This window comes from Saccopteryx bilineata, chromosome 10, assembly GCF_036850765.1.
Source record: "Saccopteryx bilineata isolate mSacBil1 chromosome 10, mSacBil1_pri_phased_curated, whole genome shotgun sequence".
In the NCBI taxonomy this organism is placed as follows: domain Eukaryota; kingdom Metazoa; phylum Chordata; class Mammalia; order Chiroptera; family Emballonuridae; genus Saccopteryx; species Saccopteryx bilineata.
In genome coordinates this window covers 24230814-24256812 of record NC_089499.1, presented here as the reverse complement: position 1 = coordinate 24256812, position 25999 = coordinate 24230814, and the positions used below count along the sequence as shown (strand labels likewise).

Here is a 25999-nt window from a genome sequence, read left to right as displayed (position 1 = left end):
AGGACCCAGGTTTGAGACTCCGAGGTCACCAGCTTGAGCGCGGGCTCATTTGGTTTGAGCAAGGCTCACCAGCTTGATTTGAGCCCAAACTCACTGGCTCAAGCAAGGGGTCACTCGGTCTGCTGTAGCCTACCAGTCAAGGCACATATGAGAAATCAATCAATGAACAACTAAGGAACTGCAACAAAGAATTGATGTTTCTCATCTCTCTCTGTTCCTGTCTGTCTGTCCCTATTTGTCCCTTTCTCTGACTCTCTCTCCCACAAAAAGAAAAAAAAAAAAAAAGGAGGTCTCAATGGGAACTATGGGCCTGCCTTTGGCTAACGAGATGGTCAATGTCCAGTTCCATATTTGTCACAGCTAGCTGTAACAAGTGATGCAAGTGTGCATCAGTTAGTCTAGATCTGGCTGGAGATTTCAGATGTTTCATTCTGGACATCTGCAGCAGCAGCGGTGGGCCTCTTCTGTGGGAAGCCCACTGCTGCATGTTTCCCCTACTATAAGACACCTCCTAAATATAAGACAGCCCCCGTCTTTTGGGGGTAAAATTAATATAAGACAGGGTCTTATAATAGGGGAAACATGGTGTGTAGTAATGTGGGGGGAGACTTCTGGGCAAAGGGAGGTTATAGGGGCCATGATGTTGTACATGTGGGGGAGTATGGGGCCGTTGTACTGTGTAGTAATGGTCATAGTGCTTTGCCTTTCTTCCTCCTTCTGCTGTTATTTCACACTGCTTCCGGTGATGGGGGGCACCACAGCTGCAGACCAGATGTACATCATATGACGCTGCTTCTGGAGCCGTGATATGTGTCCCGCGTCACCAGAAGTAGTACTGTATGTGAGCGACGCTACGCTTTGCGGCGCCGCCACATACAGTACTCCAGGACCGCAGGATGCATCCTGTGCTCCTCTCACTGACCACCAATGAAAGAGGTGCCCCTTCCGAAAGTGCGGCAAGGGCCGGATAAATGGCCTCAGGGGGCCGCAGTTTGGGGACCCCTGCTTTACAAGAACCTTCACTGCTGCAGCCTTTAGAATAGAGAAACATGGTAAAAAACCTCAATGTCCTTCAACAGGGAACTAGACAAATAATAGTATATGCCTACTATAGAACACTGTGGAGAGTTAAAAAGATTTCTAAGACATAACAGTAAATGAAAAACACCAAGGAGCTGAAGATACATGGGATGATACATTTTATATAAACCCACATAACTTAGATGATTTATTTTTACAGATGACTATAAATGAGTGGAAATATAAAGAAAAAATATGAAAAGGAACACATAAAAAGATAACAGCTATTACCTATGGACAAGGAGTAGGACTGATTGGCAGGGAGAATTTAGGTTTTCTGGTATTATATGAAAGTTTTCCAACAAAAAGATATTCACGAATGTTAGATTAACAATGAACATTTAGATATAGAGCGCTGCCATTCTCTTTCTCCTTAGAGTCCCTACAACAGCCAAATAAGAATCAATTACATAGAAACTCAAACTAAAATGCTGAAGTTGGAATCGTTTAATAACTAAAATCCTTAAGATCATTAATGATAACAACATATAATTATTGGTAGATGAATGTGGCAGGTATTGTTCAAAGCCATTTACATGTAATATCTCTTATTTCTAAAAATTATCAAATGAAGAAACTGAGATATGGAGATTAAATTACTCTCTCAGTGATTCATAGTAAGTGGCAGAGCTGAATTTATACCCAGGCAGCTGGCTTCAAAATTTACATTCTTAATTAGTAAATAATGTCTTTCCATTCACCAAAGTGATCAATGGTCTAATTATGTAAATTAATTGTAAAAATAGTTTGTCAGATTCACATTAAAATTCACTAATAATGCCATAATATATTCCATGGACTCAACTTTTACTACACTTAAAAAATTCACAGCCTGACCAGGCGGTGGCACAGTGGATAGAGCATCGGACTGGGATGCAGAGGACCCAGGTTCGAGACCCTGAGGTCACCAGCTTGAGCGCGGGCTCATCTGGTTTGAGCAAGGCTCACCAGCTTGAGCCCAAGGTCACTAGCTCAAGCAAGGGGGTCACTCAGTCTGCTGTAGCCGCCCGGTCAAGACACATATGAGAAATCAATCAATGAACAACTAAGGAGCCGCAACAAAGACTTGATGTTTCTCATCTCTCTCCCTTCCTGTCTGTCCTTATCTGTCCCTCTCTCTGACTCTCTGTCTCTGCCACAAAAAAATAAAATAAATTCTCTTAAAAAAAAAAAATCACATACCAATGATTATGATTAAAATGAAAATAAATGTTCAAAAAATATTAACAAATGTGTCTGTTAGGCATATGCAATAAAATTATGCTGTTACTGTATTCCTTAAAAACTCAAATAGAAATATTTTCGATATTTACAATGCATGCAGCAAAAGGCACCATTTAGTGTTTCTGTTTATTTAGCAACGGGACATTTTTAGCAATGAATACTTATGTAAAGCCATTACCTTTATCCAATTTTCTAGCTCTAGATAATTTCTCTTGCGATCTCTTTTTTAACTCCTGGACTGGAATACAAGCCAAGGCCTTCTCCTGGAGAGCAGGATTCTCATAGATCAGCACATGCTGAAGGTTGGACCGAAGAACTTTTAGAATGATTGAATCAGCAGTAACCTAGTAGGAAAAAAACCCCCTGAAATTAGTTTTTCTCCATATGCTACAAAAATAACATATAATAAAAACACTGGTTCCATAATTCCATAAAGAGTAATGTATGGATTTACCAAAATAATTATACTCAAAATCTTTGCAAAGTTAGTATCAGGAAATAGCCTTATCTGTGTCAGTCTAAGATATCTGTATTTTTAACTCAGACTATATTATGTTACTAAGAATATATTTAAATGGGTTTAATGAATTCTTGACTAGTTTGAATCAAGACAATGCTCTGTACAATGTATGTGACAGCCCTTTCCACTTCAAATTCGTGTAATGTAATTTTTTAAAATGCTATTCAGCATTGGCAAAGAACTTTTTTTATGAGGAAGACAGACAGGGAGATGTGAAGCATCAGTTCTTTGTTGCGGCACTTTAGTTGTTCATTGATTGCTTTATTATATATGCCTTGACGGTGGGCTCCAGCTGAGCCAGTGACCCCTTGCTCAAGCCAGAGACTTAGGGCTCAAGCCAGCAACGTTGGGCTTCAAAACCAGTGACCTTTGGGCTCAAGTCAGCAATCCCGTGCTCAAGCTGTGACCTTGGGGTTCAGAACCTGGATCCTCAGCGTCCCGAGGCCAATGCTCTATCCACTTTGCCACTGCCTGGCCAGGCAAGAAGAAGTACTCTTAAGGAGGAAAGGCCGATACAAGTGGATTAAAGAAGCCACAGCAGTATGTCCCCCAGAAAGAGTGCTAATGAAAACTAAAAAAAGTTCTCAAAGTAATCCCAAAGGAGAGGAGCCTCAGACTCCACAAAGCAGGAAGAGGCCCGGAGCAAGCAGCAGGGAGACCCATGGTCCCCGCAGGAGGAACAAACGCAGAGGAGCCTCAGAACCCACAAAGCAGGAAGAGGCCCGGAGCAAGCAGCAGGGAGACCCATGGTCCCTGCAGGAGGAACAAACGCAGAGGAGCCTCAGAGTCCACAAAGCAGGAAGAGGCCCGGAGCAAGCAGTAGGGAGACCCATGGTCCCCGCAGGAGGAACAAACGCAGAGGAGCCTCAGAGTCCACAAAGCAGGAAGAGGCCCGGAGCAAGCAGTAGGGAGACCCATGGTCCCTGCAGGAGGAACAAACGCAGAGGAGCCTCAGACTCCACAAAGCAGGAAGAGGCCTGGAGCAGGCAGTAGGGAGACCCGATGGTCCCTGCAGGAGGAACAAACACAGAGGAGCCTCAGAACCCACAAAGCAGGAAGAGGCCCGGAGCAGGCAGTAGGGAGACCCATGGTCCCTGCAGGAGGAACAAACGCAGAGGAGCCTCAGAGTCCACAAAGCAGGAAGAGGCCCGGAGCAAGCAGTAGGGAGACCCATGGTCCCTGCAGGAGGAACAAACGCAGAGGAGCCTCAGAACCCACAAAGCAGGAAGAGGCCCGGAGCAAGCAGTAGGGAGACCCATGGTCCCTGCAGGAGGAACAAACGCAGAGGAGCCTCAGACTCCACAAAGCAGGAAGAGGCCCGGAGCAAGCAGTAGGGAGACCCATGGTCCCTGCAGGAGGAACAAACGCAGAGGAGCCTCAGAACCCACAAAGCAGGAAGAGGCCCGGAGCAAGCAGTAGGGCGACCCGATGGTCCCTGCAGGAGGAACAAACACCTGACAGTTTGAACCACCTCACCCTGTCACTCACTGTCAATAAGGATTGTGCCTCTGGACAGCACCTGAGGATGCTTAGATTCCTAAAAGGAAACAACAGTGTCCCGGCTGAGAACCATTACTGCTGCACAGCTCACTTAAACAAAACAAAAATGGGGGGTGGGGGGGTGCCAAAAGGCAAGAACAGAAAATTTAAAATAAAAAGTCATAATAAGTTCAAACATATTAGTAATTACAGTATATATGAATGGGTTAAGTGTGTGTTAAAAGGTAGAGATAGATAGATAAAAAAAAAACAAAACCAATGTCAGGCGCTATATTAAGCAGTAGCAATGAGTATACAAGACAGACATGATCACTTTATGGTCTAAGAGGTGAGCACATTTACCAAGAATGACAGAACCGTCACAGTAAAAAATAATGAAACCCAAAACAGACAACATTATCCTCGCAGAGAAATTAGTCTATGGGCACAGAAACAAACACTGACACAACAATGTTCATTTATTCAAATATTTAACGGCCTCTTATTATTTGCTAGGTACTGGGGATACAATGGTAAGTTAGACACTTTAGTATATGTGCTGCCGAAGCAAGCGCAAGTTAGACACTTTATTCATAGGTATAATAATAAAGTTACGAAGCAAACAAGAATAGTGCGACTTTTCAACAAGGTTCTGACCCCAGAATTCCCTGAATATACGATAGCTGTGGTAAAATATGTAGCATGAGAAGCAGCTAGTAAACAAGGAAAGGAAAAGACCATTCCTGTCAAAGGAACAGCATGTAGGAAGCTGGGGAGCATGTGTACAGAGGATGCGCTGAGTATAATGTGAAGGATCAGAGAGAAGATCGGAGCAGAGAACTAAGGGAAAATGGTCGAGAAGGAAGGCTGAGAATAAAGTGGGTTGGTAAGCAGCTGGTCCTTCTGGCCTCTTTCCAGTGCAATGAGAAACCATGAAAGAGACTTAGGCGAGGGAGTGAAAGGATCAGATGTGTCTTCAGAGTCTCGGTCCAGCTGCAGTATGGAGGAAGCAGGTATGAGGAGACCCAAGAGGGGATGACTGCAGAACTCTGAGCGCTGGTGCTTACAGCAGGGCAGTTACAGTAGCGGGAGAACAGTGAATGGATACAGAAAGAACTCAGGAAGTACAATCAGTAAGTCTTGGTGACTGAACTGTGGGGCCAGGGCCAGTTAGAAAAGTAGAAACACACACAGAAACGATCCACAGATTTTTGGTATGAGCAACAGGGTCAACAGTTGAACTACTTACAGTAGGAGAAAAACCAGAAAATGAGCAACTGAGCTAAAAACTATGTGTGGTCAGATAAAAATAAGCTGAAAAAAAGTCCATTAAATTCAGCAGCATGAAGCTGCTGATGATCTCAGCAAGATGTTTTATAATAGTGTCAATAAGGAAAACAAGCTGTAGGAGACTTAGCTGTGTAAGCAGTGCCCCAAAGTGAGCTAAGTGCACCAAAAGAGCTGCACAAAACGGCCACTGAATGGGAACAGAAAGTATTAGGCGTGTGTAATTGTTTTTTGTACAGAAAGCAAAGGACTGCCTGACCAGGTGGTGGCGCAGTGGACAGAGTGTCAACCTGGAACGCTCAAGACCCAGAAGTTTGATACTTCTCATTTCTCTTCCTTCCTGTCTCTATCCCGCTAAATAAATAAATATCTAGATAAATAAAGGATTAAGTTACAATAATACTCAGTATTTGGACTGACAGAGACTCCCGCTCAGGCTAGAGAAGCTCTCTTGAGGAAGGTAAGGGGGTCTACAATAGAGGGGTGAACAGTAACAGGCTCACCCCTACTTCTCCTCTCATAATGTTGCAAGGTTTTGCAGTTTAAATGTACCTGGTTAGGAGGATTTACAGATTATGTTATGTAGTTTTAACTGAATTAACCCTCAACCTGGCCTGAAAAAAGGTTACTGAGACCTCTAGGCATTGATGCTAATACTAAAAACATAAGCACATGTAAACAAGAAAACTACAGGACTAATATCTTTTACTGTTTTACAGAGAGCCTTTCAACAATTACATTTTAAGCAAAAGAAATCACAATCTACTGATATCTGACAAAGCCCCCAAATTCAAAATTCTGAAGACTATTTAAAATAGATTCCTATTCACATTTGTTAAATAATTCACTGTTAATTACCTTTTTCAAAAATTATAAACATTATTCACTTTAAAGCTCCTCTTTACATTACTATAATGTTCATAGTATATTGGCATAAAAGTACATGTATATAAATTAAAAACAAATGTAGATTGAGAGGATCTGCTCAGAAACATTTTGCTGATGATTGGGCACACAATTAAAATATGAAGACCCGCTAGAGAAGTATCATATATGAGATGCACTGATGAGTACCGGGGACTCTTCCTAAAATGCCGTGAAGAGGAAATGAGAAATACAGGACATGTGGACTACACGGACATTTGTGTGCTGGCTTGTTTCTGAGGTGAGAGAGCTTACAGAAAAGGTTCTTCAACATTAATCTGCTGTGACAAATGCAGATTCCCAAATTCCCTGTCTCCTTTTCTGGTTCGGCTGGTCTGGGGTACGTCCAGGAATCATCTGCACATCCAAATTAATCTGATACCAAGAGACTAACTTCAGATGAAAACTGACCTTAAAGCATGGTTTAAACGCCACTGGGAAAACCCCCCAGGACAAGAGGTTCAAGACTGGACGTAGTCCATGTGAGACCCCAGAGTGAACAGAGGCGAAGGGAGACAGGCACGGAAGGGGAACTGGCTTTATTAGGAGGAGACCCATTCCCCCAGTTAAGAGAAGGGATGAGGGCAACAGATGACTAAAGACGCCTGATTTGGTAATAAGAAACCCAGGGTGGGTAGTCGTCACAACAGGGAGAAATATGCTCATTTACCAGAACTAATACAGAAGCATAAAAAAGTTTTCCAATTTTATTGGAAAGAATTCTTATAAAAATGAGGCATTTACAGTGGCATCTTCCTCCCCTCCCCCCCCTGACCCCGCCTTCCCTGCAATTTTCATTTACTGAGGGGGTAAGGAGTACCCAGAGAATTTTTACTTTCAACTTAATACTTCAATCTAGAAATGACCTCATTCATTGTGGTTTTTAATGGCAGTGAAACAACCTTGAACAATACAGTTTCTTTTCTAGCCTTATTTCTATACATATTCATTGGCACAGCTCCCAAAGAAACTAAGTCATTAAGTAGAAATCTGCTGATTGCACAGCGATTACAGCAGCTGGGCAACCATGTACATGAGGCAGCAGTTAATGCTGGAGAATTAAAAGTTATTTGGAGTATAAATGGAAGTTTAAAATGTGAAATCTGTATCTTCTGGATCAAAAAAAATTTTTTTTTACTAATCATACATAGTACTTGAATTCCAATTACTGTGGTTTCTAATGTAAGATATATTTAACTCTTTATAAGAAAAAAGTACAATGTATATATTTTGTGAAATCATGTGATATAACCAGTACACAAGTCATATTAGTCAATTCATATTTTTTTAGTAAAGAAGCAACACTTGTTAATTCCACTAGCCCTCTTTCTACCTTTATGCAAACATTTGTTTTTGTGGCTTTTAAATTTAGAACCTGTTTTTAAACACAAAAGTTCTGTTTAATCAATTAAAATTTTTTTTTCCATTGATGTGTGTGAGAGAGAGAGAAGCATCAACTTATTGTTCCACTTGGTTGTGCACTAACTGGTTGCTTTCCATGTGCCCCGACCAGGGATCGAACCCTGACCTCGTGCAATGGGACAACGCCCTATCCACTGAGCAACTAGGCTAGGGCCTGTTCAAATGTTTTTTTTTTTGTAACAGAGACTGAGAGAGAGAGACAGACAAACAGAGAGAGGGACCGATAGGGACAGACAGACAGGAATGAAGCAAGATGAGAAGCATCAATTCTTTGTTGTGGCTCCTTAGTTGTTCATTGATTGCTTTCTCGTATGTGCCTTCACCAGAGTGGGCAGAGCGAGTGACCCCTTGCTCAAGCCAGTGACCTTGGGCTTCAAACCAGCAAACTTTTGGGCTCAAGCCAGTGACCACGCAGACATGTCTATGATCCCACACTCAAGCCAGGGACCCCGCACTCAAGCCAGATGAGCCTGAGCTTAAGCTGGCAACCTCGGGGTTTTCCAACCTGTGTCCTCTGCATCCTAGTCTGATGTTCTATCCACTTTGCCACTGCCTGGTCAGGCCAATTTTTTTGTAAAGATTTTATTTATTCATTTTAAAGAGGGGAGAAGGGGGGGAGGAGCAGAAACCATTAACTCATAAAGCATCAACTCCCATATGTGCCTTGACCACGTAAGCTCCCAGATTTGAACCAGCGACCTCAGCGTTTCAGGTAGAAGTTTCATCCACTGTGCCACCACAGGTCAGGCCCTCAATCAATTTTTAATGATTACTTTAATCAACTTGTGACTTCAATAAACTTATTTGTTATGGAAAACCCTTTTTTCTATTTATAAAAGTAATAAATGTGTACAAAAATATTCAGGAAATAATGAATGGTATAAAAAATATGAAATCACCTATAATTTCACTACTCAGAAGAAATTATGGCATAAAATGTCTGTGTATATCTTTTCAGACCTTTTTAAAATGAACATATTTATATATGTGCAATTTTTTTAAGAAAAACTGAATTATACACACATGTGTGAGTTTAACTTCAGAATTCTGAGTTTACCTTTCTATCCACATAACTATCTTTCTGTCAAAATAGACCTCATCATCATTTTTAATGGATGCTAAAACTGCTGACTTAAGTATGTGTCTCATAATTTAAGTAATCTCTTATTGAAAGGTACATTGGTGTATTTTACTTTTAAAAATAGTAAGTTCACAAACAAAAAATTGGACATTGAAATCTTCTGTTCAGATTTTTTTCTCTTATAAAGATCACATATATATACAGACTAAGAGACTGTCTTAAAATATATTAGTTTAAAAGTTAACTCATTTCATTGTGATCTAATAAAACTATTATAACTGCAATAAAATAACCTCAAATGAAAATTATTTTAAATTAATACATACCCATATACACAATGGGCAATAATTTTTTTTTTTTTTTCTGAAGTGAGAAGCAGGGAGGTGAGAGACAGACTCCCACATACGCCCAATTGAGATCCACCCGGCAAGCCCGCTAGGGGGTGATGCTGTGCCCATCTGGGGCATTGCTCCATTACAATGGGAGCCATTCTAGCACCTGAGGCGGAGGCCGAAGAGCCATCCTCAGCACCTGGGCAAACTCGGCTCCAATGGAGCCTTGGCTGAGGGGAGGGGAAGAGAGAGACAGAGAGGAAGAAGAGGGGGAAGGGTGGAGAAGCAGATGGGCACTCTCCTGTGTGCCCTGGCCAGGAATCGAACCAGGACTTCCATATGCCAGGACGATGCTCTACCACTGAGCCAACCGGCCAGGGCCTCAACGGGCAATAATTTCTACAGTGACAAATGAGTTGATGAAATGTTCTTATCAGATTTCATACATAGTCTCAAAGTAGTCAAGTATCATATAAAAGCATATATTTAGACTAGCTGTGTGGTAACTGCTGAAATCTTATTTCAAGCAAATCATACTTCAGAATCATGGTTTCAACCTAATAAATTGCAAAACTGGAAATATAATGCAACATGACAAAGGTCTATGTCTTTAAAAAACTATCTTTGCTGTTTTGAATTTGCTTTTAGAAAGCAAAGGGTATAAAAATATACAAAAAGTTAACAGTAAGTTATTTTTATAGGAACACTAAACAGTATTATAACCAGCAAATTTAAAATTAGTTGGATCATTAGGGAAATACAAATTAAATCCACAATAAGTTACTACTTAACACCCAGTAAAATGGCTATCATAAAAAAGACAAAAATAATTGTGGGTGAAGATATGAAAAAACTGGAACCTTCACACACTGCTGGTGAGACTATAAATGTTGCAGCTAATTTGGAAAACAGCTTGGAAACTTCTTAAAATATTAAAGACAAATTTACCATACATCCCAATGGTTCTAATCCTAGGAATCTACCCAAAGAAATGAAAACATATGTATTCACAGAGCCTTATGTATAAATGTTCATAGCAACATTATTCATAATAGGCAAACAATCCAAATGTGCATCAGGGAATACTATTCAGCAATAAAAAGGAATAAAATACGGATACAGTCTACAATACGGATAAACTTTAAAAACATGCAAAGTGAAAAAAGCCAGAAGCAAAAGACTACATATTATATAATTCCATTCACATAAAATATCCTTAAAAGGCACCACAATAAGTTTCCAACAACCATCACCATTTATTGAGTACCAATATATTCTAGTATTTTATATCTTAAAGAAAAAAAACTATTAGCAAACTCCAATATCAATGCCGATCACCTTATTCTGTATTTTAACATTTTTCTTGAGTTTTAACCAAAAAAATATAATAGTTATAAAGCTCATCAGTGCTCAGGGTTTCTCTAGTTTTCAGGTTAAATGCTTTTTTAATCTTTCTCTTGCTGGTTGACTTTGGTCCATTTTAATTCTCAGTATCCCCACTTAACATAAGCAAGGCAGGAAAATATTGATACAACTGTCAAATATTGTAGTATAACAACATTGGTAATAAAAGCTTAAATAACAAAATCCTTTTTTTTTTTAATGTAGTTTTCTGAAGTTGGAAACGGGGAGGCAGTCAGACTCCTGCATGTGCCCGACCGGGATCAACCTGGCATGCCCACCAGGGGGCGATGCTCTGCCCATCTGGGGCATCGCTCTGTTGCAACCAGAGCCATTCTAGCGCCTAAGGCAGAGGCCATGGAGCCATCCTCAGTGCCCGGGCCAACTTTGCTCCAATGGAGCCTTGGCTGCGGGAGGGGAAGAGAGAGACAGAGAGGAAGGAGAGGGGGAGGGGTAGAGAAGCAGATAGGCGCTTCTCCTGTGTGCCCTGACCGGGAATCGAACCTGGACTCCTGCACGTCATGCTGACGCTCTACCACTGAGCCAACTGGCCAGGGCCAATAACAAAATACTTTTTAAAACAGTATAGTCCAGGCCCTGGCCAGTTGGCTAGTGGTGGAGCGCCAGCTTGGTGTATGGATGTCCTGGGTTCGAATCCCAATCAGGGCACCACCATCTGCTTCTCTACCCCTGCCATCTTCTTTCTCTCTCTTCCCCCCCCCTGCAACCATGGCTCTATTGGTTTGAGCACATCGGCCCCGTGCGCTGAGGATGGCTCCATGGAGCCTCCACTTCAGGTGCTAAAAATAGCTCAGCTGAAAGCACGGCCCCAGATGGGCAGAGCCTTGGCCCCAGACGGGGGTTGCCAGGTGGATCTTGGTTGGGATGCATATGGGAGTCTATCTTCCCTCCTCTCACTTGGAAAAAGAAAAACAAACAAATAAATAAATAAGTAGATATTCCAGTGATCCACGGATAACCAAGATTTGGCTATAAATAACAAGGTTTAATTCTATTTCTCTCAACTCCCTTAAGGAACACAGAAAAAAAAAAAAACTTTGTCTCAAGGACTAGAGAAATTAAGAGTTGATATACATTATTAGTTTACTAACAGCTTTGTCTTTGAGAAAGTTTATTTTCTTCTAAACTCTAAATTTGTTTTGGTAGTAGAATAAAATTTTGTTTTCAGTGTAGTGTCCAGAGGCTTTCTGATAATTAACAGAGTTTAAAAGTAAGTAAATAAATAAACAAAAATAAAAAAACCTCAGACTATATCTAAATTGCCAGATTGGGAATGAATAATAGAAAAAAAGTTAAAGAAGCTTTATAAAATGTGAATGGATTTCCTAAGCCAGAACACTGACAAAATAACACGTATCCCAGGAAAAACCTATTTTATAAAAAATATGTTTTCATGCATTACATGCTTTTCAGTCAAGACTAATTAATTAGATCTGTGCAGTTTAAACTATAATACTAAGATTCAACAGAACATAAAGTAGATCATCTTAAAATATATATTTATATATATATTCTAACACTTTAGTTAGAAAACTCTAAATAAAAGGTGCTAAAAACCAAGGAAACAGGTTAAATATGCTTCTGTTTCTGTGTCAACCTGAACTACAAAACTGAGGAGAGACCTCTCGCTTGCCCGCCCGGAATTCTATGCTCAGGGAGGAGCACGCAAGAGCCACTGCACTATATCGTACTTTACTTTTACTGCGCCCTTTCATTCGTTATGTATTGTTGTATAAGGTGCATAACACATTAGTATACAAGACTATAATTTATAAGTAAATAGACATTTATGAGGTTATGTACTCAACATTTTATTACTAGTTAAGATGTACAGATCAAAAAAGAGTGGAAACCACTGTTTTACGGAATGGATGGACTAGGGAGGCTTACTACTCTGGCACTTTATAGTTCAACGGCCCCACTCTCCTTTTACTCTGTGGTAACTCTGTATTGAATAAAGCAGCTCGGCTACATTACAGAAAGAATTATTTCTACCAAGGGCAAACTTTTAAAGCCCTTTGCAGTTCACAAAGCTCTCTTTTCACATACGCTACTTTATCTGACGACCTGCAGCCACTCAGCATCGTGACTAGTTCGTCCAACACCGTCCATTAGCAGCTTCTCAGAGATATAAACACTAGCTGCACTCCTTATTGCAAATAAAATATTAGCTGTGAAGGTAATGGGAGCAGTAATATTTTAAAGACTTACAGGTTAACCTAAGTCAACTGAGGCACAAAGGAAGATGTTTTACAAGAGTTAATGCTCCATAAAAAATGTATGAAAACCATCCAAAAAGAATTAAAAAAAGAACAGTAACTCTGGCTCTTCCCTAACAACTCCTTACACCTTTATTCTTTATTCTTTATTTTTATTTTTTTACAGGGACAGAGAGAGAGTCAGAGAGAGGGATAGATAGGGACAGACAGACAGGAAAGGAGAGAGATGAGAAGCATCAATCATCCGTTTTTCGCTGTGGCACCTTAGTTGTTCATTGATTGCTTTCTCATACGTGCCTTGACCACGGGCCTTCAGCAGACCCAGTAACCTCTTGCTCGAGCCAGTGATCTTGGATCCAAGCTGGTGAGCTTTTTTTTGCTCAAGCCAGATGAGCCCACGCTCAAGCTGGCGACCTCGGGGGTTTCAAACCTGGGTCCTCCACATCCCAGTCCGATGCTCTATCCACTGTGCCACCGCCTGGTCAGGCTATTCTTTATTTTTTAAAGACAAGTTTCGGGCCTTCTCAGCCCTACACAAAGTAATGACTGCCAATCATTTGCCTACCAGGGAACTGAGGTTAAAGTTATACAGCTGGAGGAAATTGAGAGTAAATTTAGTAACTGACTTTTTATAAAGTTCTGCTATAAAGAAGAAAATGACAAAGTGTTTTAAAAAAATTAAAGTAAGAGAATACAAGTTTAACTAAGTTACTATAGAAAAATCATGAATATAACCTGACCAGACGGTGGTGCAGTGGATAGAGCATCTACCTGGGATGCTGAGGATCCAGGTTCGGAACTCCGAGGTCGCTGGCTTGAGCGCAGGTTCATCTACCTTGAGCACGGGCTCACCAACTTGAGCACAGAGTCACAAGGTTGGGCATGGGATCACAGACATGACCCCACAGTAGCTGGCTTGAGCCCAAAGGTCGTTGTCTTGAAGCTCAAGGTCATGGCTTGAGCAAAGGGTCATTGGCTTGGCTGGGAACCTGCGCCCTCCCCAATCCGTCAAGGCGCATATGAGAAGCAATCAATGGCCTGACCAGGTGGTGGTGCAGTGGATAGAGCACTGGACTGGGGCACAGAAGACCCAGGTTCGAAATCCCGAGGTTGCCAGCTTGAGCACATGCTCATCCAGCTTTAGCGTGAGATGACAGACATGACCCCATGGTTGTGGCTTAAGCCCAAAGGTCACTGACTTGAAGCCTAAGGTCATTGGCTTGAGCAAGGTGTCACTTGCTCTGCTGGAGCCCCCCTGGTCAAGGCATATATGAGAAAGCAATCAATGAACAACTAAGCTGCTGCAACTATGAGTTGATATTTCTCACTTCTCTCCCTTCTTGTCTATCTCTCTCTCTCTGCCCCCCCCAAAGAAAAAAATCATAAATATATTTCTGATGGCAAAAACTTAAGACTACTTAAAGATCTATATTAAAGGGATTGTTTAAAATAGAACAATTTCCTATTAAATGAGATTAATTAGGTATACCAAGAATGCTTGTAAGACAATAGTAGTTTGATTTCAGTTCTTGAAATTTATCTGTATACGCTAATAACAACTTCACTAATTTGCTAGCACCACTATCAGTAAATTAATGCATTATTTACCTTAAATTTAAAGAAGCTGAGTTTTTTACTGAACAGAGGCAATGATAATGGTTAGGCTGCTGGAATTAATAATTCCCATGGTGAATGGCTACAGGTAAATTTATATCAGAGTGTCGGTGCAGTAGAGGAAATCTATTTGACGGCTATTACCACTGTCCGGCAAGTCCATTACTTTGTTTTAGGTCGCAGACATATGCTAATTTGTGGAACTGATTTAAGCGCCACGGTATTTAAATACAGGTACATATATAAATAATAAACAAAACTCAGCCTCAGAAGCATTAAATCACAAGTTAAAGTTTAAAAGTATAAATAAAGGATAGCATTTTCCCTACCTGGGTTAGAAATTGGACAATTTTTCAGAGTGGGGAAAATCTGGATGAACTAGAATCGTAAGAACCACGAATAGCTGAGGCATAAATTCCGGAGTAAGTTGTAACACATTTCAAAGCTTTGGCTGCCTCAACACTTCATGAAAACCAGTTTAGGAAGGTTTGATGCTAACATTACCAGCGGAGCAGACGGGGGGTTGGATGACTGCCCCTCACTGCTGCCTGCGTGCTGGGCGGGCCCACTGGCATCTGAAGGCTGCAACGCAGGAAGCTGGGCACTGCTTGCCGGTTGCTGAGATAATTCTACTTTGTGGCTCTTCTTTGGTCCATCCAATCTGCTACTTCTCTCTATGGCAATGAGGTCACGGATTTTTTGCAGCTGCTCCACGGAAGCTTTTTTAGGAAAGATAAGATGCGTTTCTCCCTGGAATTTATAAAATTAGGAAAAATTTTAAACTTTGCTTAAAGAATGCTGACAGTCATTCATATATATATATATATATATATAGTGAATACTGTAAAGTATATATTTTAATAATCAGTTTTCTTATGTCACTTTTTAAATATACAGTCAAAGGTAATGCCTAACATAAATCAGAAAATTAAGAAAATCTGTCTTATTAGCATATACTGCTAAGTCTATTTTGTTAGTTCAAAGAACCTTTAGAAATATTTTCTAGAAATAATTCAGAAAGCCTTGTAAGAGTTGCAACTATGCACATTCCTATCATCTTGCAATAGAACATGACACTACTATTTTCTATGAAATTCCCCATGAAATAATGATACTAGACAGCCACGACGAGGTGTGGAACAAGGATCTCAGTAGAAGTTTGGGGAGGCTCTGCATGTCAGAGGAAAGACAAGCTCATGAGGAACCACCAAAGAGATCTCTGAGAAGACATGTATGAAAATTTTCCAGTTGGCCATTATCTGCTTGCGGTTCAGAGCACATACTACCAGATCCTTTCCAAAACTAGGTGAGGAAACCGACACGGAGAAGCTGAGTATCTTACTCAACCTCCCTGAGCTGGTGACACTACAGATCCCAACCAGGCCAGCAAGCGGCCCAGTCCAGGCTCGTGGCCTCACGTTGCACTGTCTTCCTTTATCTGGAACACTCAGGCCCTGAATAGCCGCTCATCTTAACCAGTCTAACATGTTCCTTTTTGTTGTCCCCTTAGTTTACCATGAAGTTTGTTTTTTCATAATGCCCAAATCCAAAGCTACACCGTTGTTTTCCAAAGAGAAAATTCTCCCCCCTCCAAAATAATCAAAGCTAATTTAAATAATAAACTTGTAGAGCCACAAAATAATAATAAATAATAATAATAATAATGATACAGCCAGACAAAATGATCACCGGTGACATGAATCTAACAAGAAGTTGCATAGCAACTTTTTAATCTTCCAAACCCAAGTCTTTAGAGAATAGCTACATGATGAGAAGTCTGTACACAGACTTCAATAACTCCACCAGGATAACACAAAGTATATATCCTGATGGTCAATTCCAAACTATGGGTTTTTAACAGTAATACTTGTCCCAAGGACCAGAGAAGTAAGAGTTGATATACAGTAGCTTACTAAGAGTATATGTCTATGGTTCAAACAAAACAAAACAAAACAAAACATCGAACAATAAAAATCCAATTCTTTATGTAGTGATTAATTTCATAAATATCCATAATGTAATCAGAGTGCTTTGAGACACCATAAACATAACAAAGCTCACAATGTGGAATAGCAAATTACAAAACAAAAAAACCCCATGAAATGAAAATATATTCAAAAATAAAAGAAAATGTATTCAATCAATTTTCAAAGTGTTGAGAAGCAGCAGTGTTACAACAATAATTCTACCAACAGAAAATGAGATAAAACAGTTGCTACAAGTGCAGTAGACACTTTCAGGTTGTAAGCATTTAAATTAAGCTCCACAATTGAGAAGAACCTTGTTTTCCTGGGGATGGCAGACTAGAGGAATCAACTGACCAAGACATTACTCCATAATGACATGAAAATCAATTCCACATGAATCTTTTTAAAAAGGCCGAAAGAGACCAGCAAGCTCTGTACATTACTTATAATAGTTATAAAAAAGGCTATTTCCACTTATTGTGTTTATGTATTCTAGCCTTGTGCTAAGCACTTCACATACATTATCTCATGTAAGTCTCACAACCAGCCTGAAAGACAGGCATTAGGTTAATCCCCATTTGTTATATGAAAACGCGGAGGCTCAGAGAAGTTAAACAACCTGCCTGATGCTACAGAAATTGTTAGGGCAAGGACTCAAACTGCATGCTATGAATTGTTAGGCTCTGACTGACTCCATCTTGTATTGAACAGAGATCCCAGACCATACTATTGTAGAGCTGAAGGCCTGAGCACAAAGAGAATATTTCTACAGCTGCAATGATTACCTACATAATTGGCACAAATTGAAACACAGTGATTTTTCCAACATTAGAAGGAACCGCATCACATCTATGATGAGGTCTGGGAAGAAAAACCAGACATCTGGTTTAAAGCCAAATACAGAGGCTTTTCTGATTTTGTACCATTGCTAGCGGAGGAGCACTGAGAAAGAGCGCTGACACCAGGACCAGCGAGGGAAAGAGAGCACGCCGCGTACCCGGGACCGTGTCGGTCCCCACTCCCCACGGCGGAGGCCGGAAAGAGAGCACGCCGTGTACCCGGGACCGTTTCGGTCCCCACGGCGGAGGCCGGAAAGAGAGCACTGCGTGTATCCGGGACCGTGTTGGTCCCCACGGCCTCTCCCCACGGCGGAGGCCGGAAGGAGAGCACGCCGTGTACCCGGGACCGTGTCGGTCCCCACGGCGGAGGCCGGAAGGAGAGCACGCCGTGTACCCGGGACCGTGTCGGTCCCCACGGCAGAGACCGCTGGGAGGACAGCGATGCTGCTCACACCTTAGCTCCCTCCCATTCATTCTTTTCATAGAATATATGATTATGGCCAAAGTGTCTACCAAAGAAGTTAAATCAACAGCACTAATATTTTCATTAAAGGAAAAAAGTACAGGTTTAGTGTACTAGAATCCAGTAACATTTTAAGATATCAATAAGAATTCTAGTATTTAACAAACCTGAGTTTCTCAATGCATTTTTGCTGAGACAATTCTCAATGTCAGATGTTAAACCTGACCCCTGCCTGCCCACTAAATGCTGGTAATTAGTATCTTCTAGTCACCAAGACAATCAAAACTGCCCTCCTCCATTGCCTAATCCTCACTGGGGTGAGACGGGGCACGGATGGAGCGTAGGTATAGATCCCAGTGAGAGCCACTCGTCTAAGCCAGCCTGGTGGGCCACATGTCCATTCGGATCTCAGTCTTTCTCGATCTCCTCCTTAGAATTCTCATAAAAAGGAATGCAGCCTCAGAGACTAGTGGGCCCCAAAGTACCCAGGATTGTAATATACAACTAAAAATTTCAGGACAGGCCTTCAATTTCTACTTCATCTCAAAGCCCAGAGAGTTTCTTTCAGCGGTGGAGTTCAGTTTCAGCTCCACTGGTCGTCCTGCGACTCAGCTGCACTGAAAACATTTACTTAGGTCCTGAGCTGTGAAGTCCAAAGCCTGCCAGAAACTCTAAGTATAATTTAGTCTTATCATAATGTTCATCTTTCCTGAAATTTTAACTCCATTTGTGTCAAATACTATTACCAGTTTCAGTCTGGCTTGTTAGCTGGCACTGGTGTGACCGACCCTCCTGTTTGCCTGAGACTAAGGGGAGTTGTGGACTGTGGAACTTTCCATGCTGAAAGCAGGGCAGTCCCAGACACACCGTGCTGTCTGGTCACCCCTCCTGGCACTCAAATATTTGCTGAACAAAGGCAGATCTCATTCCACTAAATCTGTGACACTTCAACAATGAGAAATTATATAGTACAGTCTCCGGCTGTCACTCATTCAATTTCCCTGTCATATGACTAAAAAAAAAAATCTGCATTTCTTTGAATAAATTCAGCAATGTTCACAATTTTCCCCCTCTATAGTTTTAAAATCTCTATGCTCAGATGTCTGTAACTACAAGCAGGAGACACCATAATTGATCCTTCCAGCCTTACCTCTCCTTTCATTACAGACTCATCCACTGTATTACCTACTTGACATCTCTACTTGAATATTTAATAGTGTATCAGTTATAATTTTGCAAAACAGAGAGTGATTTATCCCCTGCTATCTGTTACTCTCCAAGATTTCTCAGTCTCCATTAATACTATTTCCATTCACTTAGTTTCTCAAACTAAAACTTGTAAGTCACCCTGATTATTATTTTTTTAAAGATCCTATCTATTCATTTTAGAGAGGAGGGGAAGGGAGAGAGGGAGAGGGAGAGGGAGAGGGAGAGGGAGAGGGAGAGAGAGAAAGGGGGGAGGAGCTGGAAGCATCAATTCCCATATGTGCCTTGACCGGGCAAGCCCAGGGCTTCGAGCCAGCGACCTCAGCGTTACATACAGGTCAATGCTTCATCCACTGCGCCACCACAGGTCAGGCTCACCCTGATTCTTTTCTTTCCCTTATACCCCACATCCAATTCATTAGAAAGTCCTATAGATACTGTTTCAAAAATAGATCTGGATTGATCCCTCTACTTCTCCCCAAACTCGCATTTATCACATGTTTATCAAGTCCCTGAATGCACCAGCACTATTCCAGGAGCTAGTAACACAGGGAGCAAAACAGACAAAAGGCCCTGCCCGCATGAGCTGACCCAAGCCCACTGTCAGTTCTCACTTAGACTAATATAATACACTTTCTAGTTGCTCTCCCTGCTCTCTCCCTTGCCCCATTCCAGAACATTCCGAACATTCTCTTCACAGCAGCTAGAGCAATCTTTAAAAATATTCTTCTAGCCCAGGGGTCTCAAACTCGCGGCCTGCGGGCCGCATGCGGCCCGCAGACTAATCCACGAAGTTCAAAATATTTTGGATAAAATTAAGTAAGCCTAGGGGCCTACTTGTATTTTTCATTTCTCTAGCATCCTAGCTAGATATTAGCTTAGTTAACAGCAGTTGTGATGCGAACTACAGTTTCTGGTCGTTTTGTGACACTGAGTAAACTGCATGTACGATTATACTTGTACTGATTTTTTTTTGTTTTCAACTGCAGTGAGAAAAGTGTTGCGTAACAGTTGCCTTTTGTAGACCTAGTGCGGCCCGTCGAACGGCTGTGATCTTGCTCTGCGGCCCACATGCTGAGTTGAGTTTGAGACCCCTGATCTAGCCTGACCAGGCAGTGGCACAGCAGATAGAGCGTCGAACTGGGATGTGGAGGACCCAGGTTTGAGACCCCCGAGGTCGCCAGCTTGAGCGTGGGCTCATCTGGTTTGAGCAAAAGCTCACCAGTTTGGACCCAAGGTCGCTGGCTTGAGCAAGGGGTTACTTGGTCTGCTGAAGGCCCACGGACAAGGCACGTATGAGAAAGCAATCAATGAACAACTAAGTCGTCGCAACGAAAAAAACTAATGATTGATGCTTCTCATCTCTCTCAGTTCCTGACTGTCTGTCCCTATCTATCTATCCCTCTCTCTGATTCTCTTTCTGTCTCTGTAAAAAACAAACAAACAAAACACCAAAAACTTCTTTGTTTAAAACCTTCCAATGGCTTTCTATCTCACTTAGAATAGAGTCCAACTCTTTATCCCAGTCCTCCAAGCCCCACGCGCTGGCCCTGCCTGCTCTGCATTACTATTTTCTGTGTCAAAGCTACTCCTGCCAGACGTCCTCTGCACTGTGAGTTCTTGTGCCTGAAATACTATTGACCAGATAGTTTCAGGTCCCAGCTCAAGTGTTATCCCCTCAGATGCTTTCCTTGACCACTCATTCTATGTAGCTGCCCGCCACTACAGTTGCTTTTTATTGTATCACCACATCTTATTTTCTTCTTTGCACTCACCTTTGTTTTCAGTCTACTGTCTGTCTAACCTACTGGAATGAAAGCTTCATGTAAAAGAAGATCTGTATCTACCTAGCTCGCTGCTCTATCCCCAGGGCCTGGAACAGAATCTGGGGAGGCAAGCTGAGAGGCAGGAAGGAAAGAATATCCTACAGCAACTCAGCATGTCTCTAACAATTTCTACAGCCTTGTCCACTCTGACTGCTACTGTCTACTGAGTCTCCATAGTCTGGCTCAACTTCTTTCAGTATTCTACAAACTGTCAACAGGTAAGCATACACAGATAAAGAAAATCCAATCTTGGTAACTATTTTCATCGTATTGTAAATTAACTCTGCCACAAGACGACAGAAGATGAAAACACCACACTTTTCTTCTGACCTAAAAACAAACAAAAACACTCTGAGATTCTTTTCCTCTCTCACAGAACTTATATATGGCAACTAAACTCAACTTTTCTGTTTACTCTTTTCATCTCTTACTGAGACTGGTTACTGTACCCTATAGGTATTCATACACACTCACAAATTAGATTTTTACTAAAAATCTAAAGTGAGCCATAATTTGGTCTTTGGGTTGCATGTCTGACCTCCAAATTCTAAAGGACTGAGACTTGTAAGAACCTGCCTGTGGGAGAGTTGTTAAAATTTTACTGTGATTTTAAAGTATTTTAATTGTGACTTTTAAATGTCTAATAGGTGAAGAAATAACTAGTTCCACGGATTTCCAAAATGATCAATGAATTTAAAAACATTATCTTATTTAGGTACTTAGCCATTAACAGAATAACGAATGCTTCCTACATGAACTGGGGAGAAGGAACCCTTGAAGAGACTTACCTCTTCAAAGCCCATTTCAAATAAACATTCAACGGCTCCTCTGACTGGCAAGAGTCTAGTAGAAAAGGCTGTGTTTCCAATCCGGATAGATCTGTACTTTTCATCATTAGGGTTTCTGGTTTAAAAAAAAAAAAAGGTTTGAATATATATTATGTGTAACAGTTAATATTCTTCAAAACGTTTTTGCATTCCTTTTCTCATTTGATATTAGCTCTACTCCTACAAGAGAGGATGAATCCCAACTTTAAAGAAAGGGGGCGCACCGCCTGGCAAAGGGCCTGATTTTGTGATTCTCCGCTCACTAGACAGGCACTGAACCTCACTGTTGAGTGTTCCACAGCTGAAAATATTAATGCTGCCATAAGGAAATCTATGTGACACTTTAAGCCTGTGCTATCAGAGCTAGGTACCTTTACGAGTTTTTAGGTTACTAAGAAAAAAACCTAGCCTGACTTGTGGTAGCAGAGTGGATAAAGCGTCGACCTGGAACACTGAGGTCACCGGGTCAAATAAATCCCTGGGCTTGCCTGGTCAAGACACATAATGGGAATTGAGGCTTCCTGCTTCTCCCCCCCTTCTCTCTCTCTCTCTCTCTTCCCTCTCTAAAATTAATCAAATCTTTTTGTAAAAAAGGAAAAAGAAAGAAAAAAAAAGTGATAGCTAGAATTTGGGCCTTGACTTTAAAGAAACAAAACAAAAACCTATGTAAGCCCCAAACGGGGGAGAAAGTTCTGCCTACTTTGTTCTGATGGAGCTCAATCACCAAGACCCAGAGCAGGACGCAGAGGTGGCGGCTAATAAACATATGTGAAGTAAGTGAATAAAAGGAACTAAGAAGCTAGAGAGTGGGTTACAGGGCCTCAAAGACTTCACTTCTGACAAACATGAACCTGGGTACACCTTTATACTCACCTGATTTTCTTCCTTCCCTAGACCAATAATTGTATTTACTATAATTCTGCTTCAGCTCAAGAGATATGTATTTATATATATATATATATGTATATTCTCACCACATAAAAACATACATAAAACTATAAAATAATCCTAAATTCATCAAAGTTACAGATAAATGAGGCATCATTTCATGATATTCAACACATTCCACAGGGTAATAAATACATCAGTACCAGCAGGATGATATATTCCACCGGTATAACACAGCTTGAGCTATTTTAATATATTTTTCCCAATACCTTCCAGATTTCTATCTACATGATCAAAGCCTTTCACTGGGCTTCATTTTCTAGTTTTTCTTCCCTCTTTCACCACTGTTCTGATGTAGCTTATTATTTTTATACATGTTTCAAAGTAACTGTTGATATAAAACTTCCTTGCTATAGGCTTTGTAGAGTTTAGATTTGCCTCTTTAGTTTCTAGTGAGCAATTTTCTAACTTTTTACAACATGAATGGACCTCATATATCATTTATCTGTTTTTCTCACTAAAAGCAAATTGCAGCCTGACCAGGCGGTAGCATAGTGGATAGATCATCGGCCTGGACACAGAGAACCCATTTGAAACACCAAGGTCACTGGCTTGAGGGGGGCTCTTCTGGCTTGAGCGTCTAATTGCCAGCTTGAGCGTGGGATCATCGACATGACCCCATAAAAATATGGGGCTTGAGCCCAAAGGACTTTGACTTGAAGCCCAAGATTGCTGGCTTGAGTCCAGGGTTGCTGGCTTGAGCGAGGGGTTGCTCGCTCTGCTGGAGCCCCCCCCCCACTAAGGCACCACAATGAAGAATTGATGCTTCTTATCTCTCTTTATCTGTCTCTCACTAAAAAAATAAATAAATAAAAAATTACAAACAAAATATTCCTCTTTTAAAATATGTTGAGCAGAATCAGCCAGAGTCTTGAGCACAGACTGATGCCATAAGTCCGCCCCTGAGGCCCTCAAAGGCTTAGAGACCTTGGCGACAAGGCCATCATCAGACATCAAATCCATTGGATTCCATTTCCTCCCTTGGAAAAGTTCCGTACAAACACTTTCAGAATCTCTAGCTTTAAAGGCAGCGCCATCCCCGGTGTCCACTATTCTTGAGCTCATTACTGCTCTCACCCTGCAGTGCCTCAAGTACCCCTAAGGATCACTTTTACTTTTGTTTGATCTTCTTTCATTGACTGAAATTCTCCGCAGATGTGTCTCACATTTTTTTTCCTATCTCAGTTAACTATTAATTATTTCTGCAAGTTGTAATGTTTATCTTGCTTGTTAGCAACTATTTTACATCTTTACATGAGCTTTTTTGGGGGGTAGAGTAGGGGTTATTGGATGATGATGTTAAATGAATGGGGTCCTGAAAGGGCGGCACAATTTCCTGAACCTCACTCAACCACCACTTTTTTTTTTATATTTAATTTTCATTTTTAGTGAGAGATAAAGAGAGGGAGAGGGAGAGACAGACAGATAAGGAAGGTCAAGAGAGATGAGAAGCATTAACTCATAGTTATGACACCTTAGTTGTTCATTGATTGCTTTCTTTTAAGTGCCTTGACAGGGAGCTCCACCTGAGCCAGTGACCCCTTGCTCAAGCCAGCGACCTTGGACTTCAAATCAGCAACCCTGGGGTCATGTCTATGATCCCACGCTCAAACCAGATGAGCCCACATTCCAGCTGGCAACCTTGGGGTTTTGAACCTGGGCCCTCAGCATCCCAGGCCAATGCTCTATCCACTGCACCACTGCCAGGTCAGGCTCAACCACCACTTTGAACATATTTTGGTGTCTACCAAGTCGTCTCCCCCAATATCTACCAAATTGTTTAACTTCTTTAAAAAAAAGTCTTTTACAATTACAATGGGAAGAAAGAAAATTATGCTCTTCTCCTTAAAAGTCATAATCTACTATATTTTAAGAGTTTAAGCCTGACCAGGCAATGGCACAGTGGATGGAGCATTGGACTGGGATGTGGAGGACCCAGGTTCGAGACCCCGAGGTTGCCAGCTTGAGCGTGGGCTCATCTGGTTTGAGTAAAGTTCACTAGCTTGGACCCAAGGTCGCTGGCTTGAGCAAGGGGTTACTCTGTCTGTTGAAGGCCCTTGGTCAAGGCACATATGAGAAAGCAATCAATGAACAACTAAGGTGTCGCAACGAAAAACTGATGATTGATGCTTTTCATCTCTTTCTGTTCCTGTCTGTCTGTCCCTATCTATCCCTCTCTCTGACTCTCTTTGTAATAAAAAAAGATTTTAAGACAGGTTCATAGTAGGCCTCACACTGAAGTCATAATATTTCAGAAAAAAGAAACTTAAATGTTTCTATTTCAAAAACATCAAAAATTAAATATATCTGATTATTTATTTACTAGTCATCTTCCTCTCTGGAATGCAAAATCCCGGAAAGGGTTCTAATAAATGGAAACTTAGTACATGAGTACACCCTAAAATCTTGTATTTTTATTACCAATTTTAAAAGTTGCTTTGTAGGTCATTTTAAAAATTATTATTATTTTTAAATATTTATTCATTCGAGACAGAGAAAGGCAAGGGGAGTAGTGGGAAGCATCAATCTGTAGGTGCTTCTCCTATGTGCCCTGACCAGGCAAGCCCAGGGCCTCGAACCAGCGACCCTGGGGCCGCGAACCAACAACCTCAGCATTCCAGGTCAACACTCTATCTACTGCGTCACCACAGGTCAGGCAAATAAAAAAAATTTATAGTCTTTCTGAAAATCTGTTATTCTGAGTTACATGTAACTTTTCAAAAACATCTATCTGCCTTAGGAACCATCGGTGACATTAACTCTAGTATTCTCTGTAGCTGACCACAAGGGAAATATACACGTACTTGTTTAACACAAAAAACTGAGTAACAACAATAAATAGCGTATGTGCCAGGTCTTCTTTTTCTATCTTTTGCAACAACCCTATTAGGTATTTTTTTCCTTTTAAGAATGAGAAAACTAAAGCCTAGAGAATTTACATAAGTTGCCTATAATCACACTTTTAGGAATGGTGGGCTGGGAGTTAAACCCACTCCGTGGCGCAGTGGATAGAGTGTCACCCTGGGACACAGAAGACCCAGGTTCGAAACCCTGAGGTCAAAGGCTTGAGCGTGGTATCATAGATATGGTCCCATGCTTGCTGGCTAGAGGCCAAAGGTCACTGGTTTGAGCAAGGGGTCAATGGCTCAGCTGAAGCCCCCACCTTCCGCGTCAAAGCACTTATGAGAAGCAATCAATGAATTAAAGTGCCACAATGACAAGTTGTTTCTCATCTCTCTCCCTTTCTGTCTGTCTCTCTCTCAAAAAAAAAAAAAAAAAAAAAAAGAATCAGTCAGTGAATGCATGGATAAGTGGAACA

General features: G+C 41.2%; 1 protein-coding gene across 2 annotated transcripts in view; it reads right to left on the bottom strand.

Moving 5' to 3' along the window:
* The window catches only part of NGLY1 (N-glycanase 1), a 56289-nt gene that overhangs the window by 26246 nt on the left and 4044 nt on the right, over window positions 1–25999 (bottom strand). For both annotated transcript variants that reach the window (XM_066246069.1, XM_066246071.1), the window contains exons 2-4: window positions 21694–21808; window positions 15109–15354; window positions 2483–2648 (exon numbers count right to left, since the gene is read on the bottom strand). In XM_066246069.1, the coding sequence (XP_066102166.1) occupies window positions 2483–2648; window positions 15109–15354; window positions 21694–21808 (527 nt within the window). The remainder of the gene's footprint in view (window positions 1–2482; window positions 2649–15108; window positions 15355–21693; window positions 21809–25999) is intronic.